The sequence below is a fragment of the Bubalus bubalis genome, chromosome 1, assembly GCF_019923935.1.
Source record: "Bubalus bubalis isolate 160015118507 breed Murrah chromosome 1, NDDB_SH_1, whole genome shotgun sequence".
NCBI classification, from domain to species: Eukaryota; Metazoa; Chordata; class Mammalia; order Artiodactyla; family Bovidae; genus Bubalus; species Bubalus bubalis.
In genome coordinates this window covers 95,600,358-95,623,260 of record NC_059157.1, presented here as the reverse complement: position 1 = coordinate 95,623,260, position 22,903 = coordinate 95,600,358, and the positions used below count along the sequence as shown (strand labels likewise).

The window sequence follows — 22,903 nt, the reverse complement described above, 5'->3', positions numbered from 1 at the left end:
TAGAGTGAATAGATTTCTTGGGGGGTTTTCCTGGTGATAGATGTCATATTTTTTAGAGTCATCTACCAAGATCAAAGACACGTGTTTATTAAGTCTAAAATCTAAAAGTTCTAAAACTTAATTTTTTATTATACCATGAGATGTCTTGCTGTTCCAGCATCTTTCCCAGTTAAGTAGTCTACACAGCTATACTTATCAAAAATGCTTAATAGTCATGTGCCTTTCTCAGTATTTTAGACAGGAATAAAAGAACAGTATTGGAAAAATTCTTCAAAAACTACAAGGAATTTAACTTTGTATTTAATTCTAGGTCCTTTTCACACCGAAAAATAAGCCAGAACAGACAGGATTTCAATGTATAAATTCCGTGGTACTGATTAAAGGAAGTCTTGCTAGAATTTCTAATAGTTTTTTGGAAGGGATTAGAAGCAAAGCATAATTTATTGTCCATCTCTGCATGACATTAATGGAAATACTTAATAGAAAAATAAATGAAACCTCAACAGTAAGAAATGCAATTTACTAGACCATAATAATTTGAGATGTTTAGTTACAGATACACAAAACAGCACAGACTTTACCAAGAACCAGAAACTAATGTGTGTTCTTATGTCTGAGTAGAATGAGCTGTATCTATCGCTATAATATTTTTTCAAACTAGATATTATTCTGTAAGAAATAAACAAAAATAAGACTATCATCCAATTTTGTGTAGAACTAAATATTTTCATCCTGGAGGCTTTTGTGTATGTTGATAGTGCTGGAATTGCAAATAGAATTTTTTTTATTACCATCTCAGACAAATACACTTTTGAGAAAATGTGAAATAATGTATCAGATGATTCTCAGATTTACATTTATTATTGAAAATATCAGCTTACCATGTTTGCAGACGCCATCAGGAAAGTTGGCAGAGTAGAGATCAGGAAGGACAGGATGAGCACAGGAGTCATGAGGCATTTGTGTTCTAGCCTCACTTCTTCGTTTATTTAACTGTGTCCCTGAATGTTGCACTTGTCAGTCATCTAAGAAAAAAAGGATTAAATAAATATTGATGTCTGTCTTGTCAAATTTATGCCATCAAACATTTATGGGTTTAAGACAACTTTTAATCTCTTTTTAAAATCTAGGCTTTTGATATTACATACCATGTACAGATAAATGGAAATCTGTGATAAAAGTGCCCCCTTACGTTACTAGCCCACTTCCTGGTGATCTGCATGGTGGTGGCCTATATTTTCTTTGTTCTTAATGAGATTACTTGGCATTTTTGGACACCAGTGTCATTTGGTTTAACTTTGGGAAACGAACACCAAGAGACTGACCTGGAACCCAGTTCTCCACTGTTTCTGCTGGCTTCGCTTTGTTTTTCAAGCTGAGCTTTCTACATTGGAATCTGGATGAAGTATTTCAGCAAAGCACCAGCCTATTGACTAACGGCTGTATGAAAGCGTCTGCTGTTTCATTATTTCCCCCCAGCGTCAGTAAGGCCTCACTTTCCAGCATTCTAACTGGAAAAATATGCTGCAAAGCGTATTTCTCAGAAGTCTTTCTTGTGACATGGGGTGGGACGTAGGACCTGATGGGGATGTTCTAGCAGGAATATCATTGAGCTTGTAACAGTTTCTTTCAGTAGAAACTTCCCAGGAAATTATCTCCACCATAGTAGAGAAGGGTTACTGTATTGCCAGAGTGAAAGCTTTTCTTTTTCAGTTATTTTTTTTTCCTTCTATATCTTTTATTTCATATGATTTAAAGAATAATATGTAGAAGTGGGAAGACATTTGTGTTAATTTCTCAAATTTCCAACACACCTTACCTTTGTTTTCCTGACATTCAAAATAGGGACAATATAACCTATTCAACCACAGTATATAAAAATGGTTTTTGTAGAAACAATGAAAAACTGTTTTATAAAATAATGAAATCCTACTGATGTATAATGTCTTTCTTTTTATCTCTTTATTTAAATACTTCTCTTTAAAATCTACTCAGATGGTTCACAAGCACCAGCCAGACCTCCTAAACCACGACCCCGCAGGACTGCACCAGAAATTCACCACAGAAAACCCCACGGGCCTGAGGCAGCATTGGAAAATGTCGATGCAAAAATTGCAAAACTCATGGGAGAGGGTTATGCCTTTGAAGAAGTGAAAAGAGCCTTAGAGATAGCCCAGAATAACGTGGAAGTGGCCCGTAGCATCCTCCGAGAATTTGCCTTCCCGCCTCCAGTCTCCCCACGTCTAAATCTATAGCAACCAGGATCATAAAGACCAGGAGGCAAAGCAGTCACTGACTATTCCAGGCGTGTGGAGAGAAAAGTGAGATGGGATTCAAGAGAGAAGCTTTCTCCTCCTCACGTGGCATCTTTGAGAAGAGAAGCTTGGAAGTGGCTGCTTCTCAGAAGACAGCTGCTGCTTGCTCAGGATGCCAAGGGCTGCAGCTTCCTTACTTGCTAGCCATACTTTTAAATCAGGGTTGAACTGACAAAAATAATTTAAAACGTTTACTTCCCTTGAACTTTGAATCTGTGAAATGCTTTTCCTGTTTACAAGTTGGCAAAGTTTCAGTTTGTTTTTTACTTTTGTTTTCAGATTTTTGTGTTTTTTTTTGATACCTGTACTGTGTTCTTGATCAACCCTCTGTGCAGTGGTCAGGTCTGCTGTAACATTTCCTACCAGCTCCCTTGCTGTGTGCATCGACAGCGAAGTCACATATTCATTGTGATCGCTCCCATCCCAGCCCCCTACCCAGGTCCAGTTTCATTTCTCCCATTTACAAGATGCTTTAAAGGTTCTGATTTTCAGCGTATCAAACTAAAGCAAAACAAGTGTGTGGCCTTCACTACTGAGTTCTCTTTGGAAACCATCACTGTTGAGAGATGGGGAAAATCTGAATGTATAAAGCATTTTTGGTTAATGAACTGCCTTTTATAAGGGATTTTCATATAATATAGAAGAGCTTCCCTTTTTGGTGTAAGTTTTGTGATCTTTAATCTTCCACACTCATTTTTGTCATCCTCAAGGTGTAATGACTGTAAAAAAAAAAAATAATAATAACAACCTGAAATATTGGAAAGCAACTACTGCAGAGGTGGGAGAAATACACTTACACATGACAATGCCATACTAAAGTTAGATAACGAGGTCCCTTGATATTTATGCCTGCATTACTGATGAGGCATACTGAATAAGAGGGCCATCTCCCAGAAGTGTATTAGTAATTTTCAGATAAAATTATGAGCATACCTTTCCCAAAGTGGAACAGACTTCATTTCCTGTTTGAGTGATTACACTCTGGTACCTAACAAGCTTAGGAACCAGTTCGTCTTGACGTGGAAACAGTAAATCTTTGATGCACTGTTCAGTGCTAATGCTACTGTGGCAACGTTGTATTTTTTTTTTTTTTTGCAAAATTCTTAATAATTTTCTACCATCAAATTAGAGTTCATATTTAATTTTTAGAGTCTCATGCATTGCTCCACGTTGTTCCATCCAGTCAGGTGAAAGAAATTTATATAGTTTTGCCTTTTTTGCAAAATGAAAGTAGGTTCTTCAGAAACCACATTATTACTTTTAAACCTACAGATATTTATTGGGCACCTGTGATGTGCTCCGTGCTGTCAGGCACTGTGTTCTTAAAGCACAAACCATCACAAAGTGATTGCATTGTGGTATTCTGTTACCCTTTATCCGCACTTTGGATGGTCAAAAAGTGTCTCTGCTAGACAAAAGCATGGGAGGTTTCCACCAGTGCTTCAGAATTTTCAGGCAGCCATCTTTTTAAATTATTATTTAGTAAAGAATTGAGACAAAGCCAGGTCTGTGTTAAATGCTTGACCCACGGGTGGTTTTCTAAATGTGTACTGCCTGCGTTTGTGCACGTTTCTGTCACTCATTTAACTTCACAGTGTGATGTAAAAAGATGCCTCTCATAATGAGTGCCTCTTTGGATTTGAAAGCATGTGACCAAACGTGTAGCAGAGCCAAAGGAAACTAAGTCAAGACTTGTACAGTCATTGTGTTGACCCGGGGAGGGAAGCAGCACATTTCTTTGTGAGCTGACACGTGCCCTGACTTGACAACTTGGTCTCCTAACATGAGGTACTTGAGGAGTCATAGGCCTTGGATAGTTTGTGCTCATGTTTTAATTTCTTCATCTGATTCTGAGCTGGTTCATGTCCCTGGAAGAGAATTTTTAATTTGCCTTAGATGTTCTTCCTGTAAGTAAGTATATGAGGGCAGTTTTTTATACTTTTAAAAATTGCATTGGCTAATTCTCCATCGCTTTATGAACTCCATGTTATAGCATCATGATTTTTCATTTGTTTTTATTAGTTTCTGATGTCATGCTGAAATAGCACTGTGTTTTGGGTTTGTTTGTGTTTTTAATGACTTGCTGATCTTTGGTACAGTCGAAAAGCCAAAAGTTGCCACTTCATTGTGATAACATTCTTAATAGATCAGGGAAGGATGTAAAATGTGAGTGTTAGAAAGCATAGTATAATCTCATTCAAACAATCTTAAAAAAATGAATGAAAATTTCCAATGAAAGTGAGAAAAAAAATAGTGACAATATAGTAAGTTTAGACCTGTAATTTTTAAAATCTATTTTGCAAGAAAATTTACTAGCCTGCACGAAAATCTCTCTGTACCTAGTTCTCAATAGCAACCATTAGTTTTACCATGAAAAAGACCGAATCAAAAATTTGTATGGAATGGAAAGAGTGGAAACTTTCTATCAAACACTGTCATTGAAAACTTACTGCTACCTATTACTTAAAAAATATTTTTTTGAGGAAATAATTAAAAACACAGTTTTTAATCATAAAAGTGACTAGCCATTAATGGCTGGAAATGATCCAGGTTTGGTTTCACTGTGATCCAAAGTTTGACATTCCTCCAATTTCTCAAGATTTGGTAATATGATTATTTGTAAAGCCAGTACAGCATACCATTTATATAATTAAAACAGATCATTGCCAACATTAACCTGCTCTCCCCTGTCCCCTAACATATTCTGGGGCAGAAGTACTTATCTTTAAAGATAATCCAGTAAATTATCTCCATAATTAATCTCTTTTTCCCCTTTGATGTCTATAATATCTATCCTGGCCTGGCCAAATTTTCTAGAATTGAATCAGCAGAGCTTATGGTCAACTTGAACTTCCTTCCATAAAGGTGACCCCTCCCCGTCTATATTCCCTTGCCTATATTGCAAATAGTCTTAATAACAGAACCCTAATTGCCCATGAACCTCAGAGGGCCCATTGGTTAACTCCATATTCCACACACATGAACACTTGCAAAGATTTCTTCATAATGTGAATTTTTTTCTTGTTCAGTTCCAGAAGCATTTCTTACAGTTTGGACATTATTTTTCCTCTCAGTTCTTCAACTTGAAGCTTTAATTTGCACTGAATTGTCTAACCCAGTTAAATTTTTCAGTTTTTTTCCTCTTATGCTGACAGATTTGAAAGCAAATCACAGTATGTTTTCAACAATACAGGTACTGCCTGTTGACCTGGAATTTTAGGGCTTCTAGGAAGAGTTTGCAGAAAATGACAGCAGTTGAGTGAAGGGTTTTCTTCTCAATTACTATTTTATTTTTAATGCCTTTTTAAAACTTGTCTAATGTGGCAGAATAGCTATGTGTTCAATTAATTTATATTTTATTCATCCTTTTTCAATTCTGGTTATTATGTAAACTCCAGTACAATTTTATCTGTTCTTTTAAGGTATTTTATAAAATGAATGTTAACAAAAGCAGAGTTGGTATATTATTTTTCAAATGAATGCAAACATTTCAGAGCAGTTCTACGTTGTATTTTTTATCTTCACGTTCAGAGCTAACAGTCAACATCGTATCAAGTACCCATCCCAAATGGTTCAATTATTAAATAACAAAACCATATCATTTAAAGGTATTTCACATAGATAAGCTAGCTACTCCCATGCCTTAGAACTGAAAAGTCAAAGTTATATTAAGGCCCTGAGTAAGAAATATCAAATCTGGGAAAAGCTGATTGTCTTCTAATGACATACCATATAATTGATATTTCTTAAAAGTAACATCTGTTCTTTATATTCTTTAAATTCTTGATTATTCTAATCATTTGTTACTGGCCAGTACATATCAGGGAGAGGACAATGGAGACAAACCATGTTAATAACTGCTTTTATATCAGAAACCATAACAGAATGTTGTGAAAATCACTGGTACATGCATAGTAGTAATAACTATACTTTCAAAGAACACACAATTAAATGGGAGCTGCAAGCACATAATTCCAATACAGAGAACACTGTACAGAAGTTATCACATTGTACTGGCATTATGTACATATGGTAAGTGCAAAGAACCCAGGTCTCCTGCATTGCAGGCAAATTCTTTACCAGCTGAGCCACCAGGGAAGTCCAAGAATACTGGAGTGGGTGGCCTATGCCTCCAGCGGATCTTCCCGACCCAGACATTGAGCCAGCGTCTCCTGCATTGCAGGCGGATTCTTCACCAGCTAGCTGAGCTACCAAGGAAGCCCCAGAAGAACTATGTTGGGCCCTTAATATATGCAAGGAACTTAGTGCTAAAGCATTTAACAACCATCATGCCTCTTCTAAGACTGTCAAAGTAGGGTGTGATATGTTCCTTCTGAAAAGTCAGAGAAATAATAAGACTGAATAGCATTTTGTTAGCCTAAAAAGAAATAAGGTTTTTGTTGTTAAGAACTCAGGAGGTAAAGCTTTTCAAACAGGAACAGCACACATGATAGAACACTTGTTATTTAGACAAAGGTGACAAGTAGTAGGATGCTTGGAACACAGAAGAGACTAGGAGGCCACCTTGATGACCGAAGGTGAAGGGCCATGCAGCGTCTCAGATCCTAGGGATCAGGTTAGGAATCACTTGCTGGAACTCAGATGATAACATCCATGAAAATGCTTAGAGATTGGGGTGTGTTTAACAGGAATTGCCACATCAAATTACAATCTGGCTATAAACTAAAGGGAAATTTAATTTTCAGGCCTCGCTTTTATGTCCCTCTTGATTTTCAAGAGAAACTTGGGTGGTATTCTTAATTACCTGTTTTTGCTGCTTTTTCATTCTCACTGCCACCACCCTCTTTGGGGTCTTAATTTTGACTCCCCTAGAATTTTTAATAGCCTGTAATTGACCTCTGTGGCTCTAGTGCAAGGCAGACTGAAGTTTCTGAAATTAAAGTTCAATGTGCCGCTTCCATGTAAAACCCCTGAATACTCTATGGTAGAGATCCCTTGTCTGCATTCCTTTTCCTACTCACCTCCTGTCCTAGACCCTCTTCAATTCTGCTGAGCTGGCAACTGTCCAAATAGCCTCACACATCTTTATACTTACTAGTTCTTCTGACTGTTCCTTTCCCTTTTCCAGCCTAGCCAACTCATTCTTTAAAATCTACCTCAAGTATTTCTCCTGTGAAGCATTTCTTATCTTATCCCACAGTCTGAGTTAAGCATGTCATCGTCTACATCTCACATAGCACCAGTATTCTAATGCTTATAGTGTGGTTTTTGCAGTTACTTCATTCCACAGATGGCCCCAATTAGACTGAACTTCTTTAGTAGAGGAAGCATGTCTAATACATGTCTATGTCCGAAGCTCCTACTATAGAGCCCAGCACATACTAAACAAAATGCTTCAAATAGATCAAAATGGCACTCAAGCAGCCAACAGTGGAAGCAGTTCTGAAAGCTCTGCAACTACCTCCCTGCATGCAATGCCATCTCTTTGATTCTGCTTTCTTCACCCAGGGACCAGGAGATAGATAAGTCTACTCACTAATGTGATTACAGTAGAAGCCTACATTTCTCTTCACTGTTTGGATGGGGAGCAAAAATTAATTAGTAAAAAATCAGATTCACAAAAGCTAGATTTTAAAATTTAGAGATAAAAATTTTTTTTAATTTATTCATTTTTAGTAACTTAAGAATACTTAATTCTTCATAAAGAGTTTATGACAAACATGTCCAAGAAACTACTACTCACACATTCCCATGACGTAACAGTGGTTAAAAGTGCAGGCTCTGGAATCAGACTACCTAAGATCAGTTCCTACCTCTGCTCCAAGTTATATGACCTTAGGTGTCCTAACCACATTGTGCATCAGTTGCTTCATCAGTAAAATAAGAATAGCAACTAAACCTACAGTAATGGATTTACTACAGTAAAGGGGGCTTGTGAGTCAATACTGATAAAGAACTTAAAATGTGTCTAGTACCATTGAATGCTCAATAAATGGCAGTTCTAATTAGCACATTCCTCAAAGAACTTAAGCCCCATTTCATCTCTTAGGATCTGCAGAGTAGATGGCAAAGAGAAGCATGTCAGATTTATCCTGTTACTTCATATAGCAAAAGGTAGACAACAAAGGAACAAGATTGTTCTGGCTAAACTGAGAAAACAAAACTTTGAAAGGTAATGAGCTACATATTCTGTTGACAAATTGTAGAGTTGAGTTTTTTACATAAAACATTTACTATCATCATGTGCTCTTCCTGTACTTGGTACACAAAGCCCAGTACAATGAAAGTAGAGATTAGAGATGGTGATGTGGCTAAATCTCCAACGTTACTCTGGGTTCCTCAAGAGCTACATTCTCCCACACTGACCCCCACCCCCAAGACCAAATATTCAGAAGCTCTCTTATAAATAGATGAAAACTTTATTTTTAAAGTTTAAAATCATTCTAAAACCCACCTAGCAAACCTCTGCAGGACTCATTAAGATGCCAGTATCAGCACTCATCCACAGCCCTCAAGATATATACAAAGAAGATGATGGACTCGGGGGCTGGCCTGGGAGAAGTGAGTAATGGGTATGATGTTACTGACTGAATCCACCTCTCCCAAGCCAAACAATGTTAAGTCCAGAAAAGTCAATTACAGAGATTAAGAAACTCATTGCATTCCACTGAATATCTGCTTACACAGTGGACTTACTGATGTGCCATCTGTGTCTGAGCAAAGTGAAAACAAGACAGTGAAGAGAGACTGGCAGCGAATCACCTGAGAAGGAGCCTCACCGTTTGCAGGGCAAGGATATATATTCTTACAAGACAAGCAGACCCCTGTCAAGGCAGCCGACCCTGAGCCATCTTGCCACAAGAACACAATACCCCAAGTACAAAAAGACTGTGATCTGTATGCCACTGGACCAGGCATGAGGGAACCCTGCCACTGAATATTTTCTGTCAGATAGTGAAAAGGAGAAAAGTTAAAAGCACCAAGAGAAAAAACATACAAGGGAAGCCCCACAGAGTTGATTTTTCAGCATAAGTTTTCAGTAGAAGTGCCATGATATATTTCAAGTGCTAAAAAGAAAAACTACCACCAAGAATTCTCTATTTGGCAAGGTTATTACTGAGAATTAAATACAGAATTTCCCAGACAGGCAAAAACCTTTTTAAGAGAGGCCATCACCAGTAAACCAGCCTCACAAGAAATGTTAAAGGATCTTAAGGAAAAGAAAAGAGAGTACACCCAGAAATAAGAAAATATATAAAAGGAAAAAAGTTTATATCACTGGTAGGCAAATACATAGTAAAGGCAATGGATCAACCACTTAAATAGTATCAAGGTTAAAAGACAAAAAAAATCAGCTATCACTACTAGGAGTTAAGGGATATAAAAAATAAAAAGATATTAAATATGATGTCAAAAGCATAAAATATTGAGGTAATGAAAAAAAAAAAAACCTAAACCTTATAGAATGTGTTCAAACTTAGGTGACTACCAGCTTTAAACAAATAGACAGACATGAACCTCATGTAAACACAGAGCAAAAATGTATCATAGATACACAAAAAATAAAGGAACCTATATATCATTAAAGAGAGTCAAACCACAAAAAGGAAGATTTAAAGAAGAAAAAAGAATTACAAAGGCAACCAAAAAAACATTTAACACAATGGCAGTAAGGATATACTTATTGATAATCACTTTAGATAGCAATGGACTAAATGCTCCAATCAAAAGACACAGGGTGACTGAATGGATAAGGAAACAAGACTCATATACACTGCCTACAAGAGACTCATTTCACTCACTTACGACTCATTTAAAGACACCCAAAGGCAAAGTAAAAAGATGGGAAAAGATATTCAATGTAAACAAAAACAGAAAGCTAAGGTTTTTAAAAAAAAAAGCTCAGATAGCAATACTTATATTAGACAACAGACTTCAAAATGAAGATTATAAGAAAAGGAAGAGTGTTACATAATGATAAAGGGGTCAATATGAAGATTCAGAAATACTTATTCACCCAATACAGGAGCACCTAAGTATATAAAACAAATGTTAACAGACATAAAGGGAATAAAGGGAGAAACTGACAGTGAAGCTCTATACAGTCAGCAAAAACAAGACCAGGAGCTGACTGTAGCTCAGATCATGAGCTTCTTATTGCAAAATTCAGACTTAAATTGAAGAAAGGAAAAACCACGAGGCCATTCAGGTATGACCTAAATCAGATCCCTTATGATTATACAGTAGAAGTGACAAACAGATTCAAGAGATTAGATCTGACAGACAGAGTGCCTGAAGAATGATGGATGGAGGTTTGTAACACTGTACACGAGGCAGTGACCAAAACCATCCCCAAGAAAAAGAAATACAAGGCAAAACAGTTGCCTGAGGAGCCTTACAAATAGCTGAGTAAAGATGAGAACTGAAAGGCAAAGCAGAAAAGGAAAGATACACCCATCTGAATGCAGAGTTCCAAAGAATAGCAGGAGAGATAAGAAAGCCTTCTTAAGAACAATGCAAAGAAATCCAAGAAAATAACAGAATGGGAAAGACTAAAGATCTCTTCAAGAAAATCAGAGATACCAAGGGAACATTTCATACAAAGATTGGCACAATAAAGGATAGAAATGGTAAAGACCTAACAGAAGCAGTAGATACTAAAAAGAGGTGGTAAGAATACACAGAATTGTACACAAAAGGTCTTAATGACCTGGATAACTACTATGGCGTGGTCACTCATCTAGAGCCAGACATCCCGGAGTGTGAAGTCAAGTGGGCATAAGAAAGCATTACTACAAACAAAGCTAGTGGAGGTGATGGAATTCCAGCTGAGCTATTTCAAATCTTAAAAAGATGATGCTGTTAAAAGTGCTGCACTCAATATGCCAGAAAATTTGGAAAACTCAGCAGTGGCCACAGGACTGGAAAAGGTCAGTTTTCATTCCAATCCCAAAGAAGGGTAATGCCAAAGAATGTTCAAACTGCTGCACAATTGTACTCATTTCACATGTTAGCAAGGTAATGCTCAAAATCCTTCAAGCTAGGCTTCAACAGTACATGAATGAAGAACTTCCAGATGTTCAAGATGAATTTAGAAAAAGGCAGAGGAACCAGAGATCAAATTGCCAACATCTGTTGCATCATAGAAAAAAAAAAAAAGAGAATTCTAGAAAAGCATCTGCTTCACTGACTACACAAAAGCCTTTGACTATGTGTATCAGAACAAACTGGAAAACTCTTAAAGAGGTGGAAATACCAGACAACTTCATCTGCCTCCTGAGAAACCTGTATGGACGCCAAGAAGCAACAGTTGGAAGCAACAGTTGGACATGGGACAATGAACTGGTTCAAAATTGGGAAAGGTGTCCATCTAGGCTGTATATTGTCACCCTGCTTATTTAACTTATATGCAGAGTACATCATGCACAATGTGGGGCTAGATGAAGCACAAACTGGAATTAGGATTGCTGAGAGAAATATCAACAACCTCAAATATGCAAATGATACCACACTAATGTCAGAAAGGGAAGAGGAACTAAAGACCCTCTTCATGAAGGTGAAAGGCAAGAGTGAAAAAGCTGGCTTAAAACCTAATATTCAAAAAACTAAGATCATGGCATCTGATCCCATCACTTCATGGCAAATAGATGGAGAAAAAATGGAAACAGTGAGAGACTTTATTTTCTTCGGCTCCAAAATCATTGTGGATGGTGATTGCAGCCATGATATACAAAGATGCTCGCTCCTTAGAAGAAAAGCTATGACAAACCTATACAGCATACTAAAAAGCAGAGACATCACTTTGCCAACAATGGTCTGTGTAGTCAAAGCTATGGTTTTTCCAGTAGTTATATATGCATGTGAGATTGGACCATAAAGAAGGCTGAGCTCCAAAGAACTGATGTTTTCAAGCTGTGGTTTGAAACTGTGGTACTGGAGAAGACTCTAGAGAGTCTGTTGGATTGCAAAGAGATCAAACCAGTCAATCTTAAAGGAAATCAGTCCTGAATATTCATTGGAAGGATTCATGCTAAAGCTGAAGCTCCAATACTTTGGCCACCTGATGCAAAGAGCACACTCATTGGAAAGATTGGAAACCCTGATGCTAGGAAAGATTGAGGGCAGGAGGAGAAGGGGGTGACAGGGGATGAGATGGATGGATAGCATTATCAACTCAATGGACATGAGTTTGAGCAAAATCTGGGAGACAATGAAGGAGAGGGAAGCCTGGTGTGCTGCAGTACATGGGGTCATAAAGAGTCAGACATGACTGAGCGACTTTCACTTTCACAAAATAGAAACAGACCCACAGATATAGAAAACAAACTTATGGTTATCAAAGGCTAAAGGAGGTAAGAGGGATAAATTAGGAGTTTGGGATTAATAGACACAAACTACTATATATAAAATAGAGTCCTACTGTAGAGCACAGCAAACTATATTAAATACCCTGTAATAAACCATAACAGAAAAGAAAAAATACCTTGAAAATGAAAACAGAAATACAACTTTTCAAAATCTATGAGATACAGCAGAAGCAGTTCTAAGAGGAAAGTTCATAGCAATGCAGACCTACATCAATCAAGACATAAGAGAAAGCTCAAAGAACATAACTTTACATTTTAAAGAATTAGGAAAAGAAAAACAATCCCCCAAAGTTAGTAGAAACAAGGAAATAATAAAGATCTGAGTAGAAATAGATAATATCAATTAAACTAAGAGGTGGTTCTTTTAAAAGATACAACTGGCAAACCTTCAGACAGATTCTTCAAGAAAAGAGGGCCCAAATAAAATTACAAATGGAAGAGCAGAAGGTATCAATGATATTGAAGAAATAAAATTAATCCTTGAACAGTGCAAGAGTTAGTGTACTGACCCTCTACACAGTCAAAAATCTGTGTACAACTTATAGTTGGCCCTCCTTATTCATCATTCCTCCATATCTGTGGTTTCACATACAAATTCAATCAATCATGCGTCTTGTAGTACTGTGGTATTTATTATTGAAAGAAATCCACATGTAAATGAACCCATGCATTTCAAACCACTGTTTTCAAAAGTCAATTGTACAATTATAAGAGACTACAAACAAAGATATGCTAACAAACTGTACAACCAAAAAAATTGATACATTCCTAGAAACATAATTTTCTAAGACTGATCAAACAAAGAAAAAATAGAAAATCTGGCCTGACCAATTACTAGTATTAAATCAGTAACTGAAAAAAGCAGAAGCTCCCAGAAAGCAATGACCAGGACCAGAAGGCTTAACAGGAGAATTCTACCAAACATTAAAGAGGAGTTAATACATATCTTTCTAAAATTGTACCAAAAATAATCACAGAGAAGGAACCACTTCCATACTATGATACCAGCATCACCATTATACCAAAACTAGACAAAGATCAGACAAAAAATTACAGGCCAATATTCTTGATAGAGATGGATGCAAAAATTCTCAACAGAATATTAGCAAATGGAATTCAACAATACATTAGAAAGGTCATACACACATGAGCAAGTAGGATTTATTCCAGGGATCCAAGGTTGATACAGTATTCATAAAATCAATGTGATATACCACATTAACAAAACAACAAACTCACAGCTAAATCATACTCAATGGCAAAAAGCTGAAAGCTTTTCCCCTAAGATCTGAAATAAAACAAAGATACTCACTACAGGGGATATAGGTTCAGTTCCTGGTCTGGGAAGAGTCCAAAGCCTTGGAGCAACTGAAGCCTGTGCATCATAATTATTCAGTCTGCACTCTAGAGCCCGCAAGCTACGACTAGTGAGCCCACACGCTACAACTACTGAAGCCTGTGTGCCCGGAGCCTGTGCTCTGCAACAAGAGAAGCCATCACAGTGCGAAGCTCATGCACCGCCACAGAGAGTAGCCCCTGCTCGCCACAACTAGAGAAAGCCCACGTGCAAAGACCAGCACAACCAAAAGTAAATAAATAAAAATTTGGAAGGGAACAAGTAAAGCTGCCACTATTAGTACACGACATACTATCTACAGAAAACCTTAAAGACTCCACCAAAAAACTGTTAGAACTAAACAATATCATTTATTGGACATAGCTATTTGATATTTTTATACATTACAAAATAATTACCACATTGTACCACTACAGTACACAGATTAATACACTGAAATCTGTTCAGTTTTATACACTAAAAACTATCAGAGAGAGAAATTTAGGGAAAAATCCATTTAACAATTGCATTAAAAAAAATAGCTAGGAACAAATTTAACCAAATGATCTACACTCTGAAAGCTATAACACATTAATGAAAGAAACTGAAGGCAATATAAATAAATGGAAAAATACAGCATGCTCATGGATCAGAAGAATTAATATTTTGAAATATCCATACTACCCAAAGAAATCTATAGATTCAATGCTATCACTATCAAAATACTTGAGGCATTTTTTTAATAGAAATAGAATAATCCTAAAATCTTAATGTAACCACAAAAGACCCCAAATAGCCAAAGCATCCTAAAGAATAAACAACAGAGTTGGAAGTATCACACTCCCAGATTTCAAACTGTACTACAACACTATAGTAGTCAAAGCAGCACAGCATCAAAACAGACACACAAATCAATGGAGCAGAACACATACGCCAAAAGTAAACCCACACTTATATGGTAAATTAATCTCTGACAAAGGAGGCAATATATAATGGATATAGGATTCGATATAAAATGAAGAAAAGATAGTATCTTAAATAAACAGTAAAGAGAACTGACAGGTACATGCAAAAGAATGAAAGTAGATTACATTTATACACCATATACAAAAATAAACTCAAAAATCAGTCAAACACTTAAATTGAAGACCTGAAATCATGACACTCCTAGAAGTAAACATAGTCGGTATGATCTTTTGCATTGGTCTTAGCAATATTCTTTTTGGATCTGTCTCCTTTAGGCAAGGGCAACAAAAGCAAAAATAAACAAATGGGACAACATCAAACTAAAAACCTTTCACACAGCAAAAGAAAACATCAGCGAAATAAAAAGGCAACCCACTGAATGGGAGAAGAGAGCTGCAAATGATATATTCCATAAGAGGTAATAACCAAAACATACAAAGCACTCATGTAACTCAACAAAATAAATAAATAAACAATCTGAATAAAAATGGGCATAGGACATAAGTAGACACTGTTCCAAAGAAGACATACAAATGGCCAACAGGTACGTGAAAAGATGCTCAATGTCACTACTCACCAAGGAAATGCAACTCGAAACCACAATGAGATAGCACCTCATATACCAGACAAGAAACAAGTGTTGCTGAGGATGTGGAAAAAAGAGAAACCTCAGGCACTACTGGTGAGACTGTAAATTGGTATGGCCACAATGGAAAACGGTATGGAGGCTCCTCAAAAAATTCAAAATAGAACTACCACACAATCTAGCAATTTCACTTCTGGGCATTTTCCCAAAGAATACAAAAACACTAATTTGAAAAGATATATGCATCCCCCCCATGTCTATTGCAGCATTATTCACAACAGCCAAGGAATGAAACCACCCTAAGCACTCAGTGCTAAATGAATGGATAAAGATATGGGGTGTGTGTGTGTGTGTGTGTGTGTATATACATGAAATATTACTCAGCCATAAAAAAGAATGAACTCTTGCCATTTGCAACAACATGGATGGACCTAGTGGGTATTATGCTAAGTGAAATACATCAGACAGAGAAAGACAAATACCATTTGATTTCACTTACATGTAGGCTCTAATACACAACACAAACAAAACAGAAACACACTTGCAGATACAGAGAATAAACTCACCGAAGGATATGGTGGTGGAAGAATGGGCAAAATAGGTGAAGGGGATGAAGATGTACAAACCTCCAATTATAAAATAAGTCACAGAGATATAATAACTTGGTATACTGGCAGGCAGTAACTAGACTCATAGTGGTTATCATTTTGTAATATATAAAATATCAAATCATTATGTCAAACATCTGAAGTTAATAGTCAATTCAACCTCCATTAAAAAAATAAAAGACAATAACCTAGTGAGTGACCTCCTAAAGAACTCGGACATTAATTCAATGACAGAGTTTACATTTAGGGACTTACTACATAGAGGAACTAAAAAATGCACTAAAATAGCACTTGTGAAGCAAAAATAACTTTGCTCCCTTTAACGCTTCCTCCCCTGTCCCAGTACTGAATAATCAGAAACATAAATGTGAAGAGGAAGAGTAGAAAAGAGTAAATCTTGCACCTTCTTTCCTCAAATCCCTGAGGTTGAAGCCTGGCAGGGCTGGGATTCAGTGGACAGGACAGATTGAATTAGAATGTTAGTGACCAGACAAGAAAAAAAGAGAACCAATCATCAAAAGTAGCAATTAGAGAGAAAATATCATACATTATTATCTTTGCAGTTCATTAGTTTCAAAGTGTTCAGTTAATGGATTACTAAAAATAAAGCAAAAATCCTTTCACTTCAAAGAGATTTCCAAGGTTTCCTTAGCTTAAAAAAAAAAAAAAAAAATCAAACGCAGGTGGCTATCTTTAGAGGGTCCTTCTCTGGGAAGATGCTGTGAGCTGGGTGGATCCATTTTCTTTCTCTGGAAAAACTTCCTGCCTGGCAAATTCAATTGTCCAGCCCTTGAGCTGCAAACTCTGGCTAACTGCCACCCCCATCTGCAACAGTCTCTTCACTGGAGATCCTCTCCTCCTTGTCACCCAACAGTTTAGGGTCCACTCTCATCCCCAAATCTCCCTTCACTGCAGACATTCCTTCTCCTCCAGTAACTATGCAAAGCTCATGTGTTAGCTTGTTTAGGGAGTAAATATATGGGGCCTAAAATAGAACATCTGGCAGCATCTTACCCAAAATATCAGTGACAGTGCTGAAATTACTCTCAAAAAGAGCCGAACTTTTCCCTGAAGAAATGTTCCAATGTAAAATGCAAGCTATCTTTGCTGAAAATTAAAGTTAATCACAGACACCTAGGCCCTAAGGCTATCAGACATGAGTCAAAAACAGCAGTACCAAGGTACTTATTTGTATGAATGTTTAATCAAGAGCAACTGGCAATATTATTTATCTGGAATTTCTTGCAAAATAAGGGAGACTCAGTGGTCAAAAGCAAGACTAATGTATCTCTATTGGGCTTTTTAATCAGTGCTAACATCATTAAACATTTATACAGCACTCTGTGCTTGGGAAAGTTTTAGCTTTCATTTTCAAGGTTATATGTTTCCCAAATCTCTTATGAAATGGGAACAATACACTTGGTATATTCTCTTCGCACACACAGAAAATTCATAAGCCAGAGAACAAAAATAAATTTCCCTCAGTCAGTCGACAATTTATAAGAATAGACAGTTATAATCCATCAATTAGTCCCACTCTACACACTAGATATTAAAAACAGACCTAAAAATACTCAGGCAAGATCTCAGCAATTCTTCTGTGGACAAGAAAGGGAACTGAAAGTGAGCAAATTGCCTTCACCTCTTACTGTAGCAGGTGTGGGCCAGGACGATAAACGTGTTTGTTTCCTTACTAGTCATTTTGCTTTTTTTTTTTTATTAAGAATGATTTGGTAATTGGTAAACAGTATCAGCAAAGTAAACACAGTCAGGTAGCTGAAGGTGAACTATGCACCGGAAGTTCTGCAGTGATCAGCGATTTGAGAAATGCAGAACAATCTGCATTTCAAAGTGGCCTAGCCCTATGGGTCATTCCAGCTAGCCATGGTCAATGTGTATAAATAGCTATTTTGTTAGTAATCTGCTGTGTATGTTAAAAAGAGGCAAAGAAAAGGGTATGTTACAGCATGCCATTTCTCAGCCAAAGTGGTTAACTGCTTGATTCAGTGAGAAGCCAATTAACAGGAATAGGGAACAAATTAATATTCTCACAGGTTACATCAAAAAGCATCTGTTTCATTTGTGAAGCTCCAGTGTGTAACACAGAAGCACTTTTGGCCGCCAGACTGTTAATCTCTGAGAGGCTATAAACTTGTCATGTTAAGGACACTGCAAATTCAGCTTGAATATACTTTGCTTTTTGCATTAATAGCATGTGAGGACACTTACGCCTCTCATCATCACTTCAGCACCTTGAGAAGACCAATGTTCTTATTCTCCTCTCAAAGGACCACTATTACTTCAGCGCATGACTTCTCAATCCTTTGTGATATTAACCCCTTAAAATAAACTCACTTGGAATTGAAGACTGGCTCAAGAGCACTTGCTTTCCTTTAGAGTTCCACCTGGAAAATTCAGAAGTATTCAAACCCTCCACTGTTGATTAAAATCTGTTCTGATATCATTGAGAGTCAAGTGTTCATTTACTCAGAATGGCAGGGATTTGATAAAACATCACAGATAAAATGCTAAATCACAGCAGAGTTTAGCAGTGCTCCTGCTCTAATTTTGAGTTCTTTAGTTAAGTGAAACTACAGCATTCTCAGATTTTACTTCATGCCCACATTTCCTCACCTACCGAGAAGTCCTCCGTCCATGGGATTTTCCAGGCAAGAGTACTGGAGTGGGGTGCCATTGCCTTCTCCAGTAAGTCCTCTACATAGGAACAAGTTCTATTCCGAGAGCTCATTTGTAACAACAAAGTTAGCCGAGGTACCCAACTAACACAATCGGCCACATAGTACTGTACTGTAATCACTTTATAATACTTTTCACACAAATAGTGCATTAAAAAAACAAACGCACAAAATGAAGAAAACATTTTTAATCTTACAGTACCTTACTTTGAAAAGTACAGTAGTACCAGCCATATCACCACTGCTTTTAACACCTGCATCTGGACATCCTGGGCTTGAAATAAAGATACTGTACTACTGTACTCTGTAAACTACACAAAAGCACGGTCGCTTGTAGAGGATGCACACACCTGACAATGTATGCCAGACACAGGAACCAACCTACATGAGTGGACATGCGAACACAGGTTCAGTTCAGTTGCTCAGTTGTGTCTGACTCTTTGTGACCCCATGAACTGCAGCATGCCAGCTTAACATCTTCTAAAGGTCTCACCTTGAAGGTTGGTATGTAGGGGGCTTACTATATGGCAGAGACACAGTAAAAATCCATGGGCAAGTTTAAAAGACTTTGGTGATGCTCTCTACATTTTTTAAAGTATATATTCTTAAATTATTTACATGTTTTTTATTTTTTACAAAGACCAGGAACCAGAACTCTTTCATTGCTTGTTTATAGACTATTTTCTCCCAATCACTCTAATAAACTGTCTCCACAGATTGTTCCACATCTCATCCAAGTTCTTAGAGGGCAATTCCAGAAACGTGGTCATCTCAGTGGGAAAAGCCCTAAGAGTTCTTGTCTCTAACAATATCCATCCATAAATTCAGAAGTAATTAGTTCATGATCTCCTTCTTGTCATATAAAGACACACAAGAAATATTCTGCCCTCACTCAAGTCAGATGAATGACTGCCATTTTTTGTTTCTGAAACTCTAAGCAAGTCATATCATCTCTCCAGGCCCATTTCCTCATCTACAACACATCAAGTTTCAACTAAACTTTTTCTATAGATTCTTTCAAAGCTACATATACCTGGGGAGGAGGGCATTACCAAAATGGCAATATGAGAGGCTCCTGATTTTCCCACCTCTCACAGATGTACTGAATATATAGCAGTACACAATCCAACCTCTCTAAGAGAAATCCAGAAACTAGTTGAGTGACTCCTACACATTGGACAGCTGAGAAAATCTAAACACATCTAAACAGAAAAGCTAATACACACTCTTGCCAAAAGCCCAATAATGGCCCAGCACCATTCAACCCCAGAGAAAAACCCCAATTTCAAGCTTCTCCTTGAGTAGTGAAGGGGTTGATAAAAGGGTACAAACTTCTGGTTAGAAGCTAAATAATGTATAACAATCGAAAACAAAGATCATGGCATCTGGTCCCATCACTTCATGGGAAATAGATGGGGAAACAGTGGAAACAGTGGCAGACTTTATTTTTGGGGGCTCCAAAATCACTGCAGATGGTGACTGCAGCCATGAAATTAAAAGACACTTACTCCTTGGAAGGAAAGTCATGACCAACCTAGACAGCATATTCCAAAGTGGAGACATTACTTTGCCAACAAAGGTCCGTCTCGTCAAGGCTATGGTTTTTCCAGTGGTCATGTATGGATGTGAGAGTTGGACTGTGAAGAAAGCTGAGCACCGAAGAATTGATGCTTTTGAACTGTGGTGTTGGAGAAGATTCTTGAGAGTCCCTTGGACTGCAAGGAGATCCAACCAGTCCATTCTGAAGGAGATCAATCCTGGGTGTTGTTTGGAAGGACTGATGCTAAAGCTGAAACTACAATACTTTGGCCACTTCATGCAAAGAGTTGACTCATTGGAAAAGACTCTGATGCTGGGAGGGATTGGGGGCAGGAGCAGAAGGGGATGATAGAGGATGAGATGGCTGGATGGCATCACCGACTCGATGGACATGAGTTTGAGTGAACTCCGGGAGTTGGTGATGGACAGGGAGGCCTGGCATGCTGTAATTCATGGGGTCACAAAGAGTCGGACACGACTGAGCAACTGAACAGTTGATAATATTGTATTATGTAACTGAAATTTGCCAAGTATGACATTTGTTTTCACCAAAAAAATAAAGGTAAACATAAGAGGTATGGATGTGTTGACTAACTTGATTAACTTGATTGTGGAAATGCTTTCACAGTGTCGATACATATCAAATTATCAGGTAGTACACTTTAAGTATATTACAATTCTATTTGCCTGATATGCCTCAATAAAGCTGAAAAAAAGAGAGACATGAAAAAGATATATCTATATGGCAAAAACTTTCTATATAAACTATTTTGGAGAAGGAACTGACAACCCACTGCAGTGTTTCTTGCCTGGAGAATTCTATGGATGGAGGAGCCTGGTAGGCTACAGTCCATCAGTTCGCAAAGAATTGGACATGACTGAGCACACACACACAGAAACTGTTTAGCCTCTTGATCAGGACTGTGAAGACAATTTTGAAAACTTGCATTCCCTTGACATTGGAGAACTGGTGTTGTCGTTTTTCAGTTGCTAAGTCATGTCCAACTCTTTTCGACCCCATGAATTGCAGCACGCCAGGCTTCCCTGTCACTATCTCCCGTAGTTTGCTCAAACTCATGTCCATTGAGTCAATGATGCCATCCAACCATCTCATCCTCTGTCACCCACTTCTCCTGCCCTCAATCTTTCCCAGAAGCGGAGAAGTTAGCTCAATGACACAAGAGTTATATACACCTGATCTGATTGTTGGGACCCCTATCAATAATAATCCAGAAGCGCATGCATGACATGTTTTAGACAAACGTATACTTTCAGTTGAACTTCAATAACACAGGAATTTGGAAGCCAACAATTTAAGGCAGAACTGCTGGGAGACTTCTGCACCAGCTTTCACCTCACTACATGGATGTCTCTGGTATGTTATTAGTGTAATTAACTTTAGGCACTTCCTAGTTTAGTTCCGAGCAAGATGAGTGACCTTTTGTTTCCATCAGGGCTGTAGGTTTGCTATAAATCCCTAAGTGTTAAGTTCTGGGAGCCCAGAGATAAGTAGCAGCAGCTGAGAGCTTTGCAGTCTCTTCTTGTATCTCAAAACACTCACAGCACATACTGAAAAACCTACCCACTTGAAGAAACCTTTAAAGCAAATGTGCCAAGTGTGAACTTATTTGAGGCATTACTGATGAGTTATTTTCATAGATGGATAGACCCGGAAGGTCTCTCAAGACCTCATCCTGTTCGGCTTCCTGACTTCATTGCTTTGTCCTTGTTATCTTAAGAGATATGCACACCACATGCCATCCAGACCCAAGCTTGCCTGGATTTCTTGACTAAGAGCTGTTTGCTATTCTTGGTCACTTCATAACATTTCTTCCAACTCTAAGAGGGAATTCATAGCCTGCACAGTAATTTTTAGTTATGTAAGTTGAAAGCAAACACATATTCTTAACAGATGACCCAAACTTCCAGTCATATGAAAAATTTTAAAGTATCAGTGGTCAGGTATGGGTGTGAGAGCTGGACTGTGAAGAAAGCTGAGCACAGAAGAATTGATGCTTTTGAACTGTGGTGTTGGAGAAGACTCTTGAGAGTCCCTTGGACTGCAAGGAGATCCAACCAGTCCATTCTAAAGGAGATCAGTCCTGGGTGTTCATTGGAAGGACTGATGCTGAAGCTGAAACTCCAATACTTTGGCCACCTCATGCGAAGAGTTGACTCATTGGAAAAGACCCTGATGCTGGGAGGGATTGGGGGCAGGAGCAGAAGGGGACGACAGAGGATGAGATGGCTGGATGGCATCACCGACTCAATGGACATGAGTTTGGGTGAACTCCGGGAGTTGGTGATGGACAGGGAGGCCTGGTGTGCTGCGATTCATGGGGTTGCAAAGAGTCGGACACAACTGAGTGACTAGAACTGAACTGAGAGACAATTATGTTTCTTAATATACAGGTTAAAATATAAATATTCTATATATATTCTAGCTCCCTGTAAGTCAAATATTATCAATGCTTCACCCACTAAGATGGATTATGTTTGATTTACTGGTTCAAAATTGGAAAAGAAGTA

At 37.7% G+C, this 22,903-nt stretch overlaps 1 protein-coding gene and 1 long non-coding RNA gene across 22 annotated transcripts in view; one reads left to right on the top strand and one right to left on the bottom strand.

Annotated features, from left to right (window-relative positions):
* Nucleotides 1–5,813, top strand: part of CBLB (Cbl proto-oncogene B) — a 224,662-nt gene extending 218,849 nt beyond the window's left edge. For all 14 annotated transcript variants that reach the window (XM_044941414.2, XM_044941433.2, XM_025283292.3 and 11 more), the window contains one exon: nucleotides 1,996–5,813. In XM_044941414.2, the coding sequence (XP_044797349.1) occupies nucleotides 1,996–2,255 (260 nt within the window). In that variant the 3' untranslated portion in view covers nucleotides 2,256–5,813. The remainder of the gene's footprint in view (nucleotides 1–1,995) is intronic.
* Nucleotides 1–22,903, bottom strand: part of LOC123333242 — an 84,332-nt gene that overhangs the window by 2,065 nt on the left and 59,364 nt on the right. For all 8 annotated transcript variants that reach the window (XR_006640949.1, XR_006640943.1, XR_006640946.1 and 5 more), the window contains one exon: nucleotides 882–1,025. This is a non-coding gene — a long non-coding RNA (uncharacterized LOC123333242). The remainder of the gene's footprint in view (nucleotides 1–881; nucleotides 1,026–22,903) is intronic.